The sequence below is a fragment of the Glossina fuscipes genome, unplaced genomic scaffold, assembly GCF_014805625.2.
Source record: "Glossina fuscipes isolate IAEA_lab_2018 unplaced genomic scaffold, Yale_Gfus_2 1, whole genome shotgun sequence".
Lineage (NCBI taxonomy): Eukaryota > Metazoa > Arthropoda > Insecta > Diptera > Glossinidae > Glossina > Glossina fuscipes.
The window spans coordinates 21,163,285-21,181,869 of NW_023998415.1; the positions used below are offsets into that span (position 1 = coordinate 21,163,285).

The following is an 18,585-nucleotide window of genomic DNA, read 5'->3' on the forward strand; positions in this document are numbered from 1 at the left end:
AAGTATTATCGTTCAACTAGTTAGATGTTTCATTGAGTTTAGCTAACGTTTACTTATTAAAATTTTAAAAACAAAGCGAAAGGGAAGGGCTAAGAACCAGATCTAAAGAATAGGATAGATGGACAACATGCTTAAATAAAGCATTCTGCGTTGATTACTGATTATTATCATCCATTCTTCTCTCTCTAGATAAGATAGAGAAGCAGTAGCAGCGATGCTTTTCGTTATTCTCCAAATGTTTGATCGAGATGACGCGCCGCAAATTTCTAAACAGAATGATAAGGATAGGTGAAAGGTGGGTGGTTTTCTCTTGAGAGGCCATCAAGCTCTGTCGATTTTCACTATAAACTGTTAAATTCGGTTACGGCTTTTGTATGCAACAATAATCAGTAGAATGCGTCCAACGGAAACAATCAAAACACATACAGCATTTTTTTCTTTTTCTCCTTTTTATTAACAAATTTCATAGTTTTTTTTTTTTTTTTTTTTTTTTTTTTTTTTTTTTTTTTTTTTTTTCTTATTCAATAAAATGCTTAACTAAAAAAAATATTTTCTTTTTACTGAGTTTAACATAAGACTGCTTAACTATAGCACATAGAGTGGTTCCTTATCTTCCTCCTTTTTCCTGAACATTTACTTTTCACATTTTCGAACCTGTTGTTCTAGTTCCGACTCCTTTATTCTCTTTATTTTATTTTACTAATTATGTATATGTTTTTAAGCTCTTTCGAACACAACAAGGAAAACCCAAAAAATGCAAGTTCGTTAAAAAAATAAAAAAACCAATAGCATTTTAATCGCTGTCGTCAGAGACTTCCTGCTATGATAATTATCCACCCTATGTATGTATCTAAGGTTGTATTGGACTAAATTTTGGTTTTCTCTCTTTATAGTAAGTAGTATGATAGTAAATTCTTCTTAAGACTATGGTTAATTTGCTACATTTTGATGTTACAGAAATTAATCGATATATTTATGCATTCGCATACGCTTATATACATAAAAGTATTATTACTTCGGTAAGAGATACGCATCGGTGGCCAAAACTCTTGGAAAGCTTTATTCAATGTCATTTTATATAACGATCCATTTTCTTTTTTCTTTTTTCTTTTTTTTGGTCCATTACACTATTTGGTCACAAATGCGTTCGTTAGTTGATCGTATATGAGTTGAATGTATAGGTTTTTTTCATTTCATTTTGATTTAATTTAATTCTACAGGTTTTGTCTATTTTCGTATTTTTTTTTTTTTTTTTTTTTTTTTTTTTTTTTTTTTTTTTTTTTTTTGGATCTGTCTGGGATTAAGGCATTTCTTAGAAGGCATCTGATTTGTTATCTCTCTATTCATCGAAGATTCGACACAATTTATATACAAAAGAAAACAAATAAAAAAAAAAGAAAACCGAAGAAAAATACGAAAAATATAAAGTATAAAAAAAGAAGAAAGGTAAAGAAAGAAAACAGAAAGAAAGAACCCGTAATACCCTCCACCTACAATACCGGAACTTCTGACTTTACTCATTTCTTGCTTCAATACATCAATAAATTAACTAAGATCGCGCTTTACCTCTAGTTCTAAGTTACAGATTTTTGTTTTCACATGCTTTTACATTTTGGTCGTTGGATTTTTCACACAATAACACAGAGAAGTTTTAATGGCTTTTCCAATTGAAATTGAGTATATATATATGCTTATTACAAGATACCGACTAAAAGCTAAAGCTGACATAATTGATTGATTGATAAACCGAAGAAAGAAGAAGAAGGTGGGAGGGGGAGGGGGAGGGGTGGTGCTTTTCCATGCAGTTCGGAAGTGTATTCCCGCCGATTCATTTATTTATTTGATCGTAAATTGATTGCGCAATTCCCGTGTACGTGCGTGTGGGTGCTTGTGCGCCGGCGCGTGTGTGGAGGGGGTAGATGGATTCGTAAGCTACATATGCCTATAGTCACGGCTATCTGCTTCTATTCGCCTCATACACAAAAACCTCGTAAGAATATGCCGCGTGCTGCATCAGCTTCAGTTCTTTACTATCGTTATTTAAAAGAAAGGGGAAAATTACACAGAGTCAGGTTAATAATGCAAGTAATTGTAAAAGTGGGCGAGTCCGAGATTTTTGTAGAACATTTCTTTTCTTTCTTTAATTCATAGTATTTTCGACGCAGTTTCGATGCTCTGTCGCGCTCGGATAGAGATATATAAATAAAGAAGAGATGCTATTCATCAGCTCGCGGAAGAATGTGAAAGAAACAACTTTCGCAATATTTCGAAATTGAAAAATTGCTAATGTTATCAAACAAACTATTTGCCTTAATTTGCTTACCGTACTTTATAGGAAGTTAACGACAGACTGACCTCAAGAGCTTCTACTAATTCTCCTACGGTTTCTCTTCTTGAACAAGAGGACGCGTAGGCGGACGAAAGGCGTAATAAACTTAGTCCGAATATTGTACTAATCGACTTTACACACCTATGGCAAAACATGAATATTAATTTTACATTATGTCGCTGAAGTTGAACTTGAAGTATAGGGCACGTTTGCGTCATTGATTGAATGGTAAAAAGTTTTCATTATTTAGAAAAGACGGATCGAATGCACTTGTGTTAAAGTTTCCCCTATTTCTGTGTACAAAAAGGGCGTAATGTACTATTTCGCTCTTTTTTCCTGAAGTCACTCGAATAATCGAAAAAGTTCGAGCCGAAATTCGTGAAAACTTATCTCTTATATATAATATAATCGAATTTTCTTTTTTTTTCTCTTTTTTTTTTTTTGATTTTATTGTTCAAAATAAGCAATAACAACTAACCGCATATACTCCGATTTTTAAGGAATAACTTAAAAACTCGGCAGTGAATTAAGAAATCAAACTACAATGATATTAACGCTAACGTAAATGATCCCTGATTGATTTACAACATTTTTTTTCATGTTTCTCTTGGCGTATCTAACCCCACTCGGATTGAAAAATACGAGCACACGGCTAATTCGGCGCGGAATCTCAAACCGACCCTCATTCCTTCATTCAGAAATGACCCGAAAAGTATACTTCGTATTATACACGAAACCATAAACTCATCGCTCTCTATATCATATCCACTTCTTTGGTGATGGCTCCAAAAAATATATAAAATTTATTACAATTGAAAACTGGTAAAAAAGTTATATACCGCTTTGTCTAATTAAATTTTTCGTGTAATTTCATGACAAAATATCAATAAAAAAAGATATATTTTATATGGGAGGCTTTATATGAGAAATGTAACCTGATGTGGTCTAAATTTAGAAATATTAATTTTTTTGTCAAAGATTTTCTTACTCTTGACCTATTTTTGTTATGAAGCACTGTTGATTGTGTGTAATAATAGACATTAGCTTTTCTTTGATGAAAACCCTTCGTAAAATTAATGTTATGTCAACCCAATGTTATGGACTAATTTTCATCATATCCTATGAATATTTAAATAGATTTTCGATAAAAAGGTCAACTTCTGTGGATGGAATGAAAAAAAAAATTGTTAAACTTCAGACAGACGGACCGACAGCACACAAACGCTAATCGTTTCAGAAAATGATTCTGAACTAATCTCTCTCTCTTCATTGAATATATTATAGTCATTCATACAAACAATATACCCCCCGCGCCCCTCACCAACAAAGTGCCGTAAGGTATAATAAAAGAATATTATAAAAAAAAATCAAACAATTATTTACGTTAATCTTTTTTTTTTGTTTTGTAGAAATTACAAATGGCTGATTGCAAATGGACCGTCACACTAAAGGACGCGGCCGATACCATGTTACTGCTGACACAATAATGTTAAAAATTGATTTCAGTTGGATTTACAACTTAAACGATGTAGAAAGAATGTTTGAATATTAACGAAGAATTACAATTAATATAAATAAAATTTTAACAAGTATATATTAAGTTATACTTTTTTACAAAAATATTTCTTAAGAGAGTAGTTTTTTGGCATGGCCATGCAATCAATTGAAAACATATCTTTCGCAAATAAGTTTTTCTTTTATTCTTCAATAAATTGCTAAGCGTTATTTGCGAGAGATACGTTCGTTTTCAATTAATTACAAAACCGATTGATAAAGTCATGAAACAATTGAACTGGGCATGAACAATAATAACGACCAGTGAATAAAAGAACCGCCTTAAACATTCGATTATAATAGATGTGTTGCGCCTGCTTGACTCTTTTATACTGGACAATATTTTGTTCAATCATTGACAGTAGGATGGAATATGTTGACGTGCCAAACGGCCGGGTTGTATACGGATAGGTAATAAGGCGCTTCTTGGTGTAGGTGTTCTAAGTTCTTGCTTAAATTTTCTTAATTGTGGGAGATCTTTTTCGCTGATACACGTGTTCAATCGTTTCAAATCTTTTTTTAATACACTTTCGCCTGTTGGTTTTTTATACACACGCCTCTCGATTTTGAAATATCTTAGAGAGTTTTGAGTTAAATACAACAAAAGGTCGTAGACGCGACACCTGCCTTTAACCCTAGTTCGAATACGTCGGCTTTTTGACTCTTGAAAACCAAGAAAGTCATCGCTAATATCCACGGGTATGCGCTTCGCGATCACATAGCTAATGCTCCTTTTAACATCATTTTTAAAAGGCTTTCGCGACAAATTTCTGCCCCTAATCATTGTCGGCATCTTGAATATTCCGTCATCAATTGCACTAGAATTTGTTTTCTTTTGTTCATCTTTTTTACCAATCGAAGATTCTTTGTGCATTGTTTTGGCTTGATTGATTGGCTTATCTAGCACAATTTGAGTGCTCCTACTGCTTGGTTTCATAATAGCAGGAACTTTAGAGTTGTTCTCAACCATTTTTTTTCCTGCCATGGGCTTAAAATTCTTCAGCTTCATTTCTTTGGTTGAATCGATCGGCGGAATTATAAGAGGAGCTATGTTTTCATCAAATCCGCAAAAATCTTCAAGGGCGGTATATTCTGGATCATTATAACTGCACTGGCTAGTTTCAACACGGCGAGATTGGTTGACGCTAAGGGGTTTAGTATTAACTGCCAGTTGCCCGCTAGACTTATACTTGCTGCGTAATAAAGGACCACTGGTGTCATTTGTAATCCGGATTTCATTAGTACTAATAACGTTTTCAGTAGAAGCTTGTGTAGATACAAACAATGATTTTGCCATTTGACGTTCATGGCAGCGTTGTTGATATGATTGCCTTTCTTCTCGCCTGCCTGCATTCCCGGCTACGGATTGACTTCGCTCGATATTTTCGTGTCCAACTGTCATCGTTTCATGACAAGTGTTGTTACGACCGACCCAATTATTTCTCGATAGTCCACCACGCTTTTGGCCCTTCCTCGAGGTTCTTTCCGACTTCTGACCTTCAACCGTACGATCACGGCACTTATTGGTATTAGTCACATACACGCTACAATGCGGAGGTGATATAGCTCTTGAGAAATTGGATGTCGCCAGTTTTGTTTTAATTTGCAACCATGGGTGTTGTAAAATTTGTTCGAGAGTAGGCCTCTTTGCGATATCCTTCTGTAGGCACCTTAAGATAAGATTTCTTAATTCCAAACTAGCCTGTTCCCACCGATGAGCGTGGGTGAAAATTTCATCATCAAGGATACGCTGTTTTAGCGTCGTCATGTTCACATGCCGATCGTCACGTCCATGACGGAACGGCGTGTGCCCCATAAAAATTGAATACAACGTGGCTCCTAAGCACCAAATGTCAAACGATGCCGAATAAGTTGCATATTCAGGATGCTGCAAAGCTTCGGGCGGTGCATAATCAATTGTATAGCGAGGTACGTCATTCCATTTATTCCTTTTACTATTATAACTGAGAATGCGATGAAAAATATATAGTAAATATTGTATATTAAGCAAAAGGCATCAAGTTTACGCTACACTTACCTAGCAGCACCAAAATCAACAAGTTTTATTTGATCCATGCCGTCGTCAGTAAAAATAATATTCTCCATTTTCAGGTCCCCATGTATATAACGCTTTTCGTGTATATGCTTCACAGCATCGATTAATTGCTTAAATATATCACAGCACTTTAATTCATCAAAACTGTACTCGTGATTTGCAATTCGCTCTGCTACTTCGTAGCCTTTAACATATTCTTGTACAATCCAAATATCAGAACCTTTACGATATGTAGCCACATATTGAGCGATTGACTTGTGGCCGTCTCGGCCGCATGAAATTAAGGCGTCTACTTCAGAGGGCCGATATTTTGCTTCTGGGATGACTTTGACGACATAGGTCTGATTATTATAAATAGTTGTGTAGCACTTTCCAAATGATCCAGCGCTAATTAGTCTTTTAAGAACAAGCGTTTCTGGTGCTGAAGGAGGATCCTATAACGAAATTAAATTCGATATTAAAAGGAAAATGTCGTAACAGTTGCTTTGCGTAGATACGCTTACCGTAATCGGTCCATTAAGATATTCAACCGGAAACGCGGCAACGCTTTTGGTAGATAATCTTCTGCGTAAATGTTGAGGCGCTACGTATGAATAGCTTCTAAATAAACGATGTGAGTTGACAGGAACTGGAGCCGGCGAATCAATAACAGGCTGCTTTGTAAATTCTTCGCTGAAATTCTGTGTATCCTCTTCCCCATTTAATGTTGGCTTAAAAGGTGCCTTTCGCCTTTTGCTTTTCAATTCATTCCAATTAATGCCACGAAAGAATGGATGATTTTTGATATCTCCGGCACTTTTTTTATTACCACCCAATCGCTTCTTGGGATCCTTGTGTAACATTTTGAGTATAAAATCCTTTACGGTTTCACCCAACGTGGGTGGAAGTACAGGATCCACTTTTTGAATTCGTCGTGATATATCACTTTGAGAATTCTGTTGTTCAACTACAGTAAACGGCGAAGCCCCAGTTAATAATTCGTAGGTAAGCACTCCAACTGACCACCAATCCACAGCAAGATCGTGGCCACCAGGGCCAGCTCGTATTATTTCCGGAGCCATATATTCCAGAGTACCGCAAAAACTGTGCGCCCTATGATCAGACTCTGACGAAAATATCTTCGATAATCCAAAATCTGCTAACACAATGTGCCCCTGACCATCCAGCAAAATGTTTTCTAACTTTATGTCTCGATAGATTATGCCCAGCTTGTGCAGGTGCTCCAGAGCCAAAACCACTTCGGCTATATAAATTTTAACAGTTGCTTCCGAGAAATGTTCCGCTTTATAAAGATGTGTAAATAATTCACCACCACTAACGTAATCTTTAAATAGAATTTCATTTTGAATCAATTCTAAATAAGAAAAATATTAAACACTTACCTAAAACTAAATAGAGTTTCGATTCCGTTTGAAAAGCATAATGTAAGCCTACGAGGAACGGACTTTGTTGTATAGCTTCGAGCACCTATTTTACGAGGAAAAAAAAAGATCTTTCAATTAAAGTTCTTTTAACACCTTAAGGTTTATTTAAGAGACATAACTCCAAGCTCATCTAAAATTCGAAAACTTTGGACGTATGAAGTGCTATTTTGAACTGAAATAGTAGTTAGTAGAATAATTTTGAAGTAAATTTGACTTGATTTTGTATTCGATACTACCGACAGAAATATACAAATTTTTTATCCAATAAGTGATCACAGCTTAGCTAATTTTCTATGCAAAAGAAATCTTCCATGCAAAAGACATTTAATAGATATTCAAAAATCTTAAGATATAACTTCACTTTATATACGACAAGCAAGCGAACAAAAACTATTCAACACAATCACCAGGACAGATTGTGGCCACTATCAAAATAAACGTATATTACAATACAAAACAGCGGCCTTTCATCCACAGGCCTGCTCCAAGTAAACTGATCACGATAACTTTCCTTTCCAAAAAAAAAGTTATTCGTTTTCTATTAACTTTTTCATATTGCCAAGTTATGATCAGGAAAGGTCACTTAAAAGGACAATCGCAGAAGAACTCTATGTTAAATCGATTTAATGCTAAACAAGATGGTATGATTTGTCGAAAGCAAATATGACTGATCTTCCGTAGTGGTCGGATGGTGTTGCAGCTACAGCAAAGAAAAAGAAGGAATAATATTTAAGTAAGTTCGACTTTTAGAGCAGGAACATCTGTCGTTGCGGCGTTGTTTCAGAATTGATCTTCGAACTGCTGACAATATTTATTTTTAACTAGAATTAAAACTATTTAAGCCAGTGGAAAACTATATTTGCTGTATGATAAGTCATCGTGAATATCTACTCCTTCAAGCTAGTGTATGAAAATAGAATCTCTCTCTCTTTTCATTAAAATCTTTCACCTGAACTCAAGGACTGTTCCTTGAGGTAGGTGAGATACTCTTCTACAAATACATTTCGAAGGTTTATGTAATTCGAGAGCAAGTAGAACCAAGGATATTAATTTCTGGAAAGATATATGCCGTTGACACTGCATATCTCTTTGAATATGTGTTGCGCAGCTAACTGTAAAAAACTGTAATTCCCCATCACAACTTTTGCGATTGTGAGAGCGAGAATACAAAAATATTGATCAGCATTGAGAATACAAAAACTTGATCGCATGCTAAACGTCACGAATCAAGTCAAAGATGAGCTTCTTTTTCTGTATATGTTCCTGCTACACATGTTTAATATCACTCTCCTATATTCTATCTTTCACCTGAATATCGGTACCACGTTGGTCTTTTTTTACGTTTTTAGCAAGTTTTGGTGAGATTTTTTATACGCTACATGACTTATTTATTACTTATATGCAAGCGAAATGTACCCAATAAACGGGATGCACAATACAAATACAAACACAACACACAACCAAATATAGGTAAAGTAAAACCGGTCAGGGTGTTTGTGTTTTTTATATTCGGTTATACCATTTAATTTGAATTGCTTTATACCGCATTTTTCAAGTACGATTGACGCACATACGTACACTTTAAATATGCTTCACCTAGAACTACGAGCATAAGTACATGGAGGAAATTTCATTCACTGTTGGCGTGTAACAATCGCTCCTCCTCGGCTGTAGCCGCGCATAAATATTAATTTAATATGAACATAGATCAAATTTTAATAATTTCTCTCTCTTTCTGAAACTATTAGCTATTGTACTTAACTTTTTGCCGCGAAGAAGTCAATGCAAAACAAAAATCAAAGAGAAAATCTCTGGAGTTTAGTTTATTATGAGGTCTTTATCACAGCGTGATCCGCCCACAATAATCTAGCTGACGACCTTACACAATTTTTAAAATAAAGTTTATGCATATTGTGAGCAACGCCCTTAGAATTTATAAGGAGTGATGTAAAATTTTTCACCTTCTCACCAGAACGACTTGTCAGAAAAAAATGTGCTAAATAAGTAGTGGTGGAAAAAGTGGTCCGTCCCAAGCCTTCTTCCTTGGGCCAGAGTGCATCAGTGTACCAAATCTCATTAGGATATTTAAAAAATCTCAGTCTGCAACTGAACACAAGAAAATAAGATGGATAGAGGGGCAGAAACGCTCAGATATATTACGAAAGTGATTCTGAATCGATCGGCGTAGCAAAAGGTGGGTCTTTCAAGTCTTTCTGGATGTTGCATACATCCGCATAAACTTTATATATCCTTGCACTATGAGAAATGTAGAGTATAATAAAAACCGGTCAAATACAATATGAACGTTTATACGAATGTTCATTGCAATTGCATGGTCCGAGAGAAAAAAGTGTTATTGTACGGCTACATACTTATCGGCAGCTCAAATTTACTTACTTGACGCTCGGTTGTCGTATGCTCCGCTGTTTTTTTCTTTTGAACAACTGTGTCTTTCTTCAAGACCTTCATGGCGTACAACTTCTTATCGTCATCCCCACCATTTTTACGTACTAGAAACACTTTCCCGTAAGCTGTCAGAAACATCGTGATCATGTAAATTTTTTTTTGTATTAACAATCAAAAGAAAGTTGGGGAAATGTGGTTATACTTACCACCTGTGTCTAGAACACGTATCAGCGTAAAGTGAGAAAGATTGACTTTTTCATCATCCGTAGCAGTACCTTAACACGAGAAAGTATAGAAGGGAATATATATGTAAATTCCGAGAAAAATCATAATGACGTTTTCTATTCTTGCATATATTTGTGTACATCACCCTTGTGTATGGCTGTTTGTTTGTTTTTACGGTCAATATGATTATAAAATAATGTTTCATTTCATCTTTATTCCATATAGGCATTGCAACAAGAGAAACCTTCACAACGTTTTATGGTCGCGGTATTTGTTTGTTTTGAGCCCCATTGAATGCGGCACAATGCGAAGAGATCAGTGAGACTGCAGTTATTTGACGGTTCCAGTTTACAATAGTAGTAATAAGTGTTGCAGACCATTAGTGCGGAAGACTGCTAGCTTTACGACAATTCGTACCCACAACATTCTGAAGAAGCTGTAGTCTTCTTCATCTTGTGTTCTTTTGTTTTCCTATTTGTTTGCTTAGAACTCGCCAAAAAAATATAGGTGGACGAAAATTACTGTGGATTTTAATAACGATTGGAAGTTTCCTCCGCCCAAAAAGAAGCATCTAATTTTCGTTTATGTCCCCAAACATTGATGTCTTACTTTATAATTATAATAATAGGCGTTTTTGCTAACAATCAAATAAATACGTTCTATTGTATCTTTCCCGTTAGGTGGGTTGCCTATGCTATTATTGAGATTATTTCATAGACGCGGGTATGTAACCTTATGGTTGATGAAGTGATGGGGAAGGGACATTTGCACAGCAGAAAATTGCATAGGAATGTGTGTTCTGCTCTAGTCATCAACTGATATTTTCAAGCTGGGCATATAGCTTTCGTAATCTTCATCTTTATAGACTAGTTCAAGTTATTTGTTTTTATCTACCGTTCCCAAATCTGAAAGAACCCTTCTAAGATAATAAGTAGTAATAAAGTTTGAAAAAATACTTGAATTCTTTTTTTGTAAAAAGGTGCGTGCATAGCCAAGATTTACAATAATACAAAGTTATAAAAAAATTTGGACATAACCCTTCAATTCGAAACCAATCGTTTTTATTTGGTTTTATATAAAAAGCCGTATGACTTGCTGATCCCGATTGTGATTAATAAAAAGTTGGGCAACTTTTCATGCCTGCATATTTGTATTTGTCCATTCATCCATTGCACGCTTTATAAGCGTCCATAGACTTTTTGCCTTATAATATATTAGTATAATGGAATATATATTGGATTATGTTTTAATCAAAATTTCACAGCATAGCAACAAAATTAGGTAACGCAATTCACTTATTGCGGTTTCGATACTGTCAAAATACTTGTCATGCAAAGATTGCATTCGTGTGCTTTATATATACATACTATATTAAAAATAGAAATGTGAAACGCCCTGTGCAGAGAAACTTTGCTCACGTTATTGTGTAGTTGTAAACAGAATTGTTTCGTCCATTTTGGCGTTTAAAAATAATACACAGTCGTAAGTCTCGAATTCCTAGCGGACGGTTTAAAACATAGTAATTGTAAGAATTGGTTTCAACAGAAATTTGTTTGTTTTTATAGTGATCACTGAGATGCATATCCAAAAGTAATTGCCTTAAATATTAAAAAAGATCAAAATAAAATATTAACAGTGCTCTGTAAACTAGTTTTAGCAGCAGCAACTTCTAGAAAGTGTAAAATCTATCATTTTTATTTCTGTATACCGCAGTGAAATACCAAAATTAAATCATTTTTATAATCGTTCAAAAATTAAATCAGTCGAGTGATTTTTACAAAAACGCAATATGCAGACGTTTTTTTGAAAAGCCAAAAATATTGTAGTTCTGCCGAATATGGCGTTAAAGCATAATTAGTGAAAGCGATTCCTCTTTTTTCAGAGGCTTTTTGTCGTTGGTTGTCAATGAATTATGAATGCACTTGATAAAGCGAAACGTCGATAAGTCTAAACGTTAATCTGTGTATATATTTTTTCTCCGTCTTTCGCACTGTGCATTGTATATGCCTTCATTATGTGCGCGATACGACACATAGGCAGCAACAGCAGTGAAGAAGAAATTCTTATAAACGTGTATGTAACATATGCATATATAACTTTCATTTAATATTAAAATCAACGTAAAAAGCAAAAAGAATATATTCGACTTCGGCGGTATAAAAATTGTATAAAAAAATTATTATTCACATTTCGTCAAGCGAATAATGTATGCATTGAATAAAAATGGTTAAAAACTTGAAAATTAAAAAATGATGATTAAATAGACGCTCATTGAAGAATGTACAGGGGCATGTATTCTTGAAAAAAATAAAAGACGCAACGTATATAAACAAATACATATAGACATAAATATACATATATTTAATATATATATATATATACATATCTAAAAATATGTATATATATAAATAAATAAATATATGATTAGCTTTTTAGTGAAAATTGTTAAATTATCGAAGATGAACACACTTCGTGAAACATGAAATTTTAAACTTAAATTCCATTCCATTACAATAAGCATATATTGTTATTATTGTTTTAGATAGAGGACAAATTAAAAAAATGATCCAGAAAACCCGAATTAAAATAGCAAATGAACGTGTTTTAATAATAATTTTTTCATAAAAATCACCGAAATCTAATTGAAAATAAATCAAGATAGCAAATAGGGTTTTATAAGTCAAATTAGAAATATATAAAGAAATTTTACACTGCCGAATTTTAAGGCAAATATGAGTCGGTACCAAAATAAGACCAAACCAGCCCATGCCGTTTCATTGGAAAACACTAAAAGGATGTCTATGCGGCGTCAACTGGATCATGAAAGCGGATATTACGAAGATGTTAGCGATGGTCGTTATTGTCACGGTAATAACAATAAGCGTCAAACACTGCCTTCAAATGAAGCCAGAATAAAGCGCCAGAAAATTATGCAGTCTTCCGTTCGGGCAACTGTCACTACTACCACTACTTCTGCAACGCATGTCGAAAGTTCCGCAAACAAGATGGTTTACTACGCGTCAAATTTAAACAACCTGAACAACAATTACACGTCTAATGCGCTGAATTCTCAAAGTGCATATACGAGGAGCGCAAGTTTTTTGCATAATAATAATAATAATGTTAACAAATACAGTAGTAAAGATAAAGGCAATGCTCTCTTCAATAATGGAACGAACAGAAAGCCCGCAATTAACATTGATGCAATACCTCTTCCTGGCGAGATAGTAGAGGTAAAGGATAGCGACAGCGAAGAAGACGTACCGCATACTTCAAAAGCTAGAAATAGCAAATATGCCAACGGACACTCTACTCCCATAACCAATTTACCTACGTATATGGTAGACGAAGGTACTAACCGCAGCTACAGTAACCAGCACTATTGTAAACTGGAACCGTCAAATAACTACAGTCGCAATGATCTCTCATGGGGCAACGTTCAAAGGGGCTCAAAACAAACAAATACGGCTGACAGCGAAGAAAAAAGTTCCACTAATGCAAATGGAGATTTCGAACGTTTGCAACGCGAAATAGAAGAGGTCACCCAGGTGCATACGAAATGTAAGTAAATCCAACAAAATATTACTTAAAAGATCGAAGGCATAAAATAGTTTGGGGCTTTCTCATGTGCAACATCTACATGGAATAAAGCTAAAATGATCCATTAATTTTTTTTAAACAAACAAACAGCCATACACAAGGGTTATGTATACAAATATATGCAAGGATAGAAAACGTCATTATGATTTTTCTCGGAATTTACATATATATTCCCTTCTATACTTTCTCGTGTTAAGGTACTGCTACGGATGATGAAAAGGTCAATCTTTCTCACTTTACGCTGATACGTGTTCTAGGCACAGGTGGTAAGTATAACCACATTTCCCCAACTTTCTTTTGATTGTTAATACAAAAAAAATTTACATGATCACGATGTTTCTGACAGCTTACGGGAAAGTGTTTCTAGTACGTAAAAATGGTGGGGATGACGATAAGAAGTTGTACGCCATGAAGGTCTTGAAGAAAGACACAGTTGTTCAAAAGAAAAAAACAGCGGAGCATACGACAACCGAGCGTCAAGTAAGTAAATTTGAGCTGCCGATAAGTATGTAGCCGTACAATAACACTTTTTTCTCTCGGACCATGCAATTGCAATGAACATTCGTATAAACGTTCATATTGTATTTGACCGGTTTTTATTATACTCTACATTTCTCATAGTGCAAGGATATATAAAGTTTATGCGGATGTATGCAACATCCAGAAAGACTTGAAAGACCCACCTTTTGCTACGCCGATCGATTCAGAATCACTTTCGTAATATATCTGAGCGTTTCTGCCCCTCTATCCATCTTATTTTCTTGTGTTCAGTTGCAGACTGAAATTTTTAAAATATCCTAATGAGATTTGGTACACTGATGCGCTCTGGCCCAAGGAAGAAGGCTTGGGACGGACCACTTTTTCCACCACTACTTATTTAGCACATTTTTTTCTGACAAGTCGTTCTGGTGAGAAGGTGAAAAATTTTACATCACTCCTTATAAATTCTAAGGGCGTTGCTCACAATATGCATAAACTTTATTTTAAAAATTGTGTAAGGTCGTCAGCTAGATTATTGTGGGCGGATCACGCTATGATAAAGACCTCATAATAAACTAAACTCCAGAGATTTTCTCTTTGATTTTTGTTTTGCATTGACTTCTTCGCGGCAAAAAGTTAAGTACAATAGCTAATAGTTTCAGAAAGAGAGAGAAATTATTAAAATTTGATCTATGTTCATATTAAATTAATATTTATGCGCGGCTACAGCCGAGGAGGAGCGATTGTTACACGCCAACAGTGAATGAAATTTCCTCCATGTACTTATGCTCGTAGTTCTAGGTGAAGCATATTTAAAGTGTACGTATGTGCGTCAATCGTACTTGAAAAATGCGGTATAAAGCAATTCAAATTAAATGGTATAACCGAATATAAAAAACACAAACACCCTGACCGGTTTTACTTTACCTATATTTGGTTGTGTGTTGTGTTTGTATTTGTATTGTGCATCCCGTTTATTGGGTACATTTCGCTTGCATATAAGTAATAAATAAGTCATGTAGCGTATAAAAAATCTCACCAAAACTTGCTAAAAACGTAAAAAAAGACCAACGTGGTACCGATATTCAGGTGAAAGATAGAATATAGGAGAGTGATATTAAACATGTGTAGCAGGAACATATACAGAAAAAGAAGCTCATCTTTGACTTGATTCGTGACGTTTAGCATGCGATCAAGTTTTTGTATTCTCAATGCTGATCAATATTTTTGTATTCTCGCTCTCACAATCGCAAAAGTTGTGATGGGGAATTACAGTTTTTTACAGTTAGCTGCGCAACACATATTCAAAGAGATATGCAGTGTCAACGGCATATATCTTTCCAGAAATTAATATCCTTGGTTCTACTTGCTCTCGAATTACATAAACCTTCGAAATGTATTTGTAGAAGAGTATCTCACCTACCTCAAGGAACAGTCCTTGAGTTCAGGTGAAAGATTTTAATGAAAAGAGAGAGAGAGATTCTATTTTCGTACACTAGCTTGAAGGAGTAGATATTCACGATGACTTATCATACAGCAAATATAGTTTTCCACTGGCTTAAATAGTTTTAATTCTAGTTAAAAATAAATATTGTCAGCAGTTCGAAGATCAATTCTGAAACAACGCCGCAACGACAGATGTTCCTGCTCTAAAAGTCGAACTTACTTAAATATTATTCCTTCTTTTTCTTTGCTGTAGCTGCAACACCATCCGACCACTACGGAAGATCAGTCATATTTGCTTTCGACAAATCATACCATCTTGTTTAGCATTAAATCGATTTAACATAGAGTTCTTCTGCGATTGTCCTTTTAAGTGACCTTTCCTGATCATAACTTGGCAATATGAAAAAGTTAATAGAAAACGAATAACTTTTTTTTTGGAAAGGAAAGTTATCGTGATCAGTTTACTTGGAGCAGGCCTGTGGATGAAAGGCCGCTGTTTTGTATTGTAATATACGTTTATTTTGATAGTGGCCACAATCTGTCCTGGTGATTGTGTTGAATAGTTTTTGTTCGCTTGCTTGTCGTATATAAAGTGAAGTTATATCTTAAGATTTTTGAATATCTATTAAATGTCTTTTGCATGGAAGATTTCTTTTGCATAGAAAATTAGCTAAGCTGTGATCACTTATTGGATAAAAAATTTGTATATTTCTGTCGGTAGTATCGAATACAAAATCAAGTCAAATTTACTTCAAAATTATTCTACTAACTACTATTTCAGTTCAAAATAGCACTTCATACGTCCAAAGTTTTCGAATTTTAGATGAGCTTGGAGTTATGTCTCTTAAATAAACCTTAAGGTGTTAAAAGAACTTTAATTGAAAGATCTTTTTTTTTCCTCGTAAAATAGGTGCTCGAAGCTATACAACAAAGTCCGTTCCTCGTAGGCTTACATTATGCTTTTCAAACGGAATCGAAACTCTACTTAGTTTTAGGTAAGTGTTTAATATTTTTCTTATTTAGAATTGATTCAAAATGAAATTCTATTTAAAGATAACGTTAGTGGTGGTGAATTATTTACACATCTTTATAAAGCGGAACATTTCTCGGAAGCAACTGCTAAAATTTATATAGCCGAAGTGGTTTTGGCTCTGGAGCACCTGCACAAGCTGGGCATAATCTATCGAGACATAAAGTTAGAAAACATTTTGCTGGATGGTCAGGGGCACATTGTGTTAGCAGATTTTGGATTATCGAAGATATTTTCGTCAGAGTCTGATCATAGGGCGCACAGTTTTTGCGGTACTCTGGAATATATGGCTCCGGAAATAATACGAGCTGGCCCTGGTGGCAACGATCTTGCTGTGGATTGGTGGTCAGTTGGAGTGCTTACCTACGAATTATCAACTGGGGCTTCGCCCCATTATACTCATAGGCGAGAAGAAAGGCAATCATATCAACATCGCTGCCATGAACGTCAAACGGCAATATCATCATTTGTCTCTACAACGTCTTACTGAAAACGTTGTAAGGAAGCGTTTCGCTTCCTTACGGAATACAGGTCCGTCCGCCTAAAACGTTTACCCGCAGCCATCAACTTGGCAGTGTGATTTGTCCGTGCACGTCTTCCTACTGATACATGAGCAGCCTCCTCCCGCATAAACTGTATAAACATACACGAGCATAGAAATATGTAGGAAAAAAAACGTATAAATGCCTATAGGCCATGCAAAACATATACACACGTATAAACACATATGTATAAAAATGTATAAGAACATACGATCATGTATAAACTGTATAAACAAACTCGACCAGCTAAAAATGTATTAAAATGTATAAAAATGTATAGGCTAGGCAAAATGTACAGGAATGTAGGAACGCGCATGCAAAAATGTATAAACACACACGCATAAACATGTATAAACACATAGGACCATATAAACAGAAAAATGAGCAAACTCTACATAAAATCTATAAAACTGTAGAAACGCATTCAAAGTATTCGCAGGTAAGGAGACGCGTAATGTACACATAGAATAGAAACATAAAGGGGGAAAAAACCGTGTCGAAGAAAAATATTGTAAGCATAGCGAGTCTAGCACTCACATACCTAACGGGCAACAAAACCCGCGATTTGGTACCTGGATCAACACTACACAAATGGATATTGAGCAGGGCAATAGAACAAGCAGAAGGTTACGCATATGAACAAGCATAGCAATAAGATAGACATAAGTTGGCACGTAAGAGAGTATTAATGCTAAATTATATATGAGTAATTTCAAGCAAGTCGGAACTGTCTGTCTAAACTAAGCAAACGTATAAGTACATTATCTCAATTCACATGTAAACGCACACAGCCTAGTACATATATGTAATGAAACAAGTGAGCGCGACTTCGACTACAAAAGCGCGTTGCATCACACGAAATCTTTCAATTTTGTCATAGCCGCCTAAGGTAAGTGTTCACGGACAAGTTGACCTTTAAGAGTAGTTTTTCTGATTTTACGCATAGGGGATGTGCTGGCTAGCTGTTAGCCGCCATCCCTGAAAGACTTTTTAGGACTACTGACTTTACGGGTAGGGGATGTGCTGCTTAGCTGTTAGTCGCCATCCCTGAAGGACTGCGGCACATCTTTTTCCTATTCCTACATACGAATAGCCGACCAGAGACAAACCGTTGGCCCTGGGAGCCAAGGTAGCTATGACAGAAGCAACGTATCCGTTTTTTGTAATAATCCGCAAAATCGCTAACCACGTGTGCGTCAAAGCGGTTATAAAAGCTACACCAGAAAGTCGGGTCACCTCGCTGGTTTCCTCCTATCCCTCTACAAATCGCTTGTAATCTCTTATACAAAAAAAAGCAACATAAGGCCTTACCCGAAGGTCCAAAACATTTTGTTTTCTTATAAATTGTCTTGGAAGGAGTCCTGGAGTGGCTGTAGTTACCCTGCCCAAGAAGACTCGTTACAACGTTATTTCTATTAATAAAACGTGGACAAAATGTGATGCGATGGATGTTACGCAATAAACGCCTTGATGTGAATCAATACCGCCAGTTC

General features: G+C 35.3%; 2 protein-coding genes across 9 annotated transcripts; one reads left to right on the forward strand and one right to left on the reverse strand.

The window, feature by feature from the left end:
- Positions 1-1,549: 1,549 nt before the first annotated feature.
- Positions 1,550-10,097, reverse strand: LOC119631297 (chromosomal serine/threonine-protein kinase JIL-1-like). Its single transcript, XM_038023372.1, has 6 exons — positions 9,976-10,097; positions 9,761-9,894; positions 7,322-7,406; positions 6,443-7,263; positions 5,922-6,373; positions 1,550-5,847 (listed from the first exon to the last, which is right to left on the reverse strand). The coding sequence occupies exons 2-6, from the start codon at positions 9,830-9,832 to the stop codon at positions 4,236-4,238; spliced, it is 3,042 nt and encodes a 1,013-aa protein (XP_037879300.1). The 5' UTR covers positions 9,833-9,894; positions 9,976-10,097; the 3' UTR covers positions 1,550-4,235.
- A 1,315-nt stretch (positions 10,098-11,412) lies between these two features.
- LOC119632380 (chromosomal serine/threonine-protein kinase JIL-1-like) lies at positions 11,413-17,539 on the forward strand. 8 transcript variants are annotated; one of them, XM_038025265.1, is made up of 6 exons: positions 11,413-11,476; positions 12,537-13,555; positions 13,792-13,860; positions 13,941-14,074; positions 16,431-16,515; positions 16,574-17,539. In XM_038025265.1, exons 2-6 carry the CDS (start codon positions 12,727-12,729, stop codon positions 17,038-17,040), a joined length of 1,584 nt encoding a protein of 527 aa, XP_037881193.1. In that variant the 5' UTR covers positions 11,413-11,476; positions 12,537-12,726; the 3' UTR covers positions 17,041-17,539. The 8 variants fall into 8 exon arrangements, with proteins under 8 accessions (XP_037881193.1, XP_037881192.1, XP_037881198.1 ...); XM_038025264.1 differs by having other exon boundaries at positions 11,438-11,519; XM_038025270.1 differs by having other exon boundaries at positions 11,459-11,473.
- Positions 17,540-18,585: the final 1,046 nt, after the last annotated feature.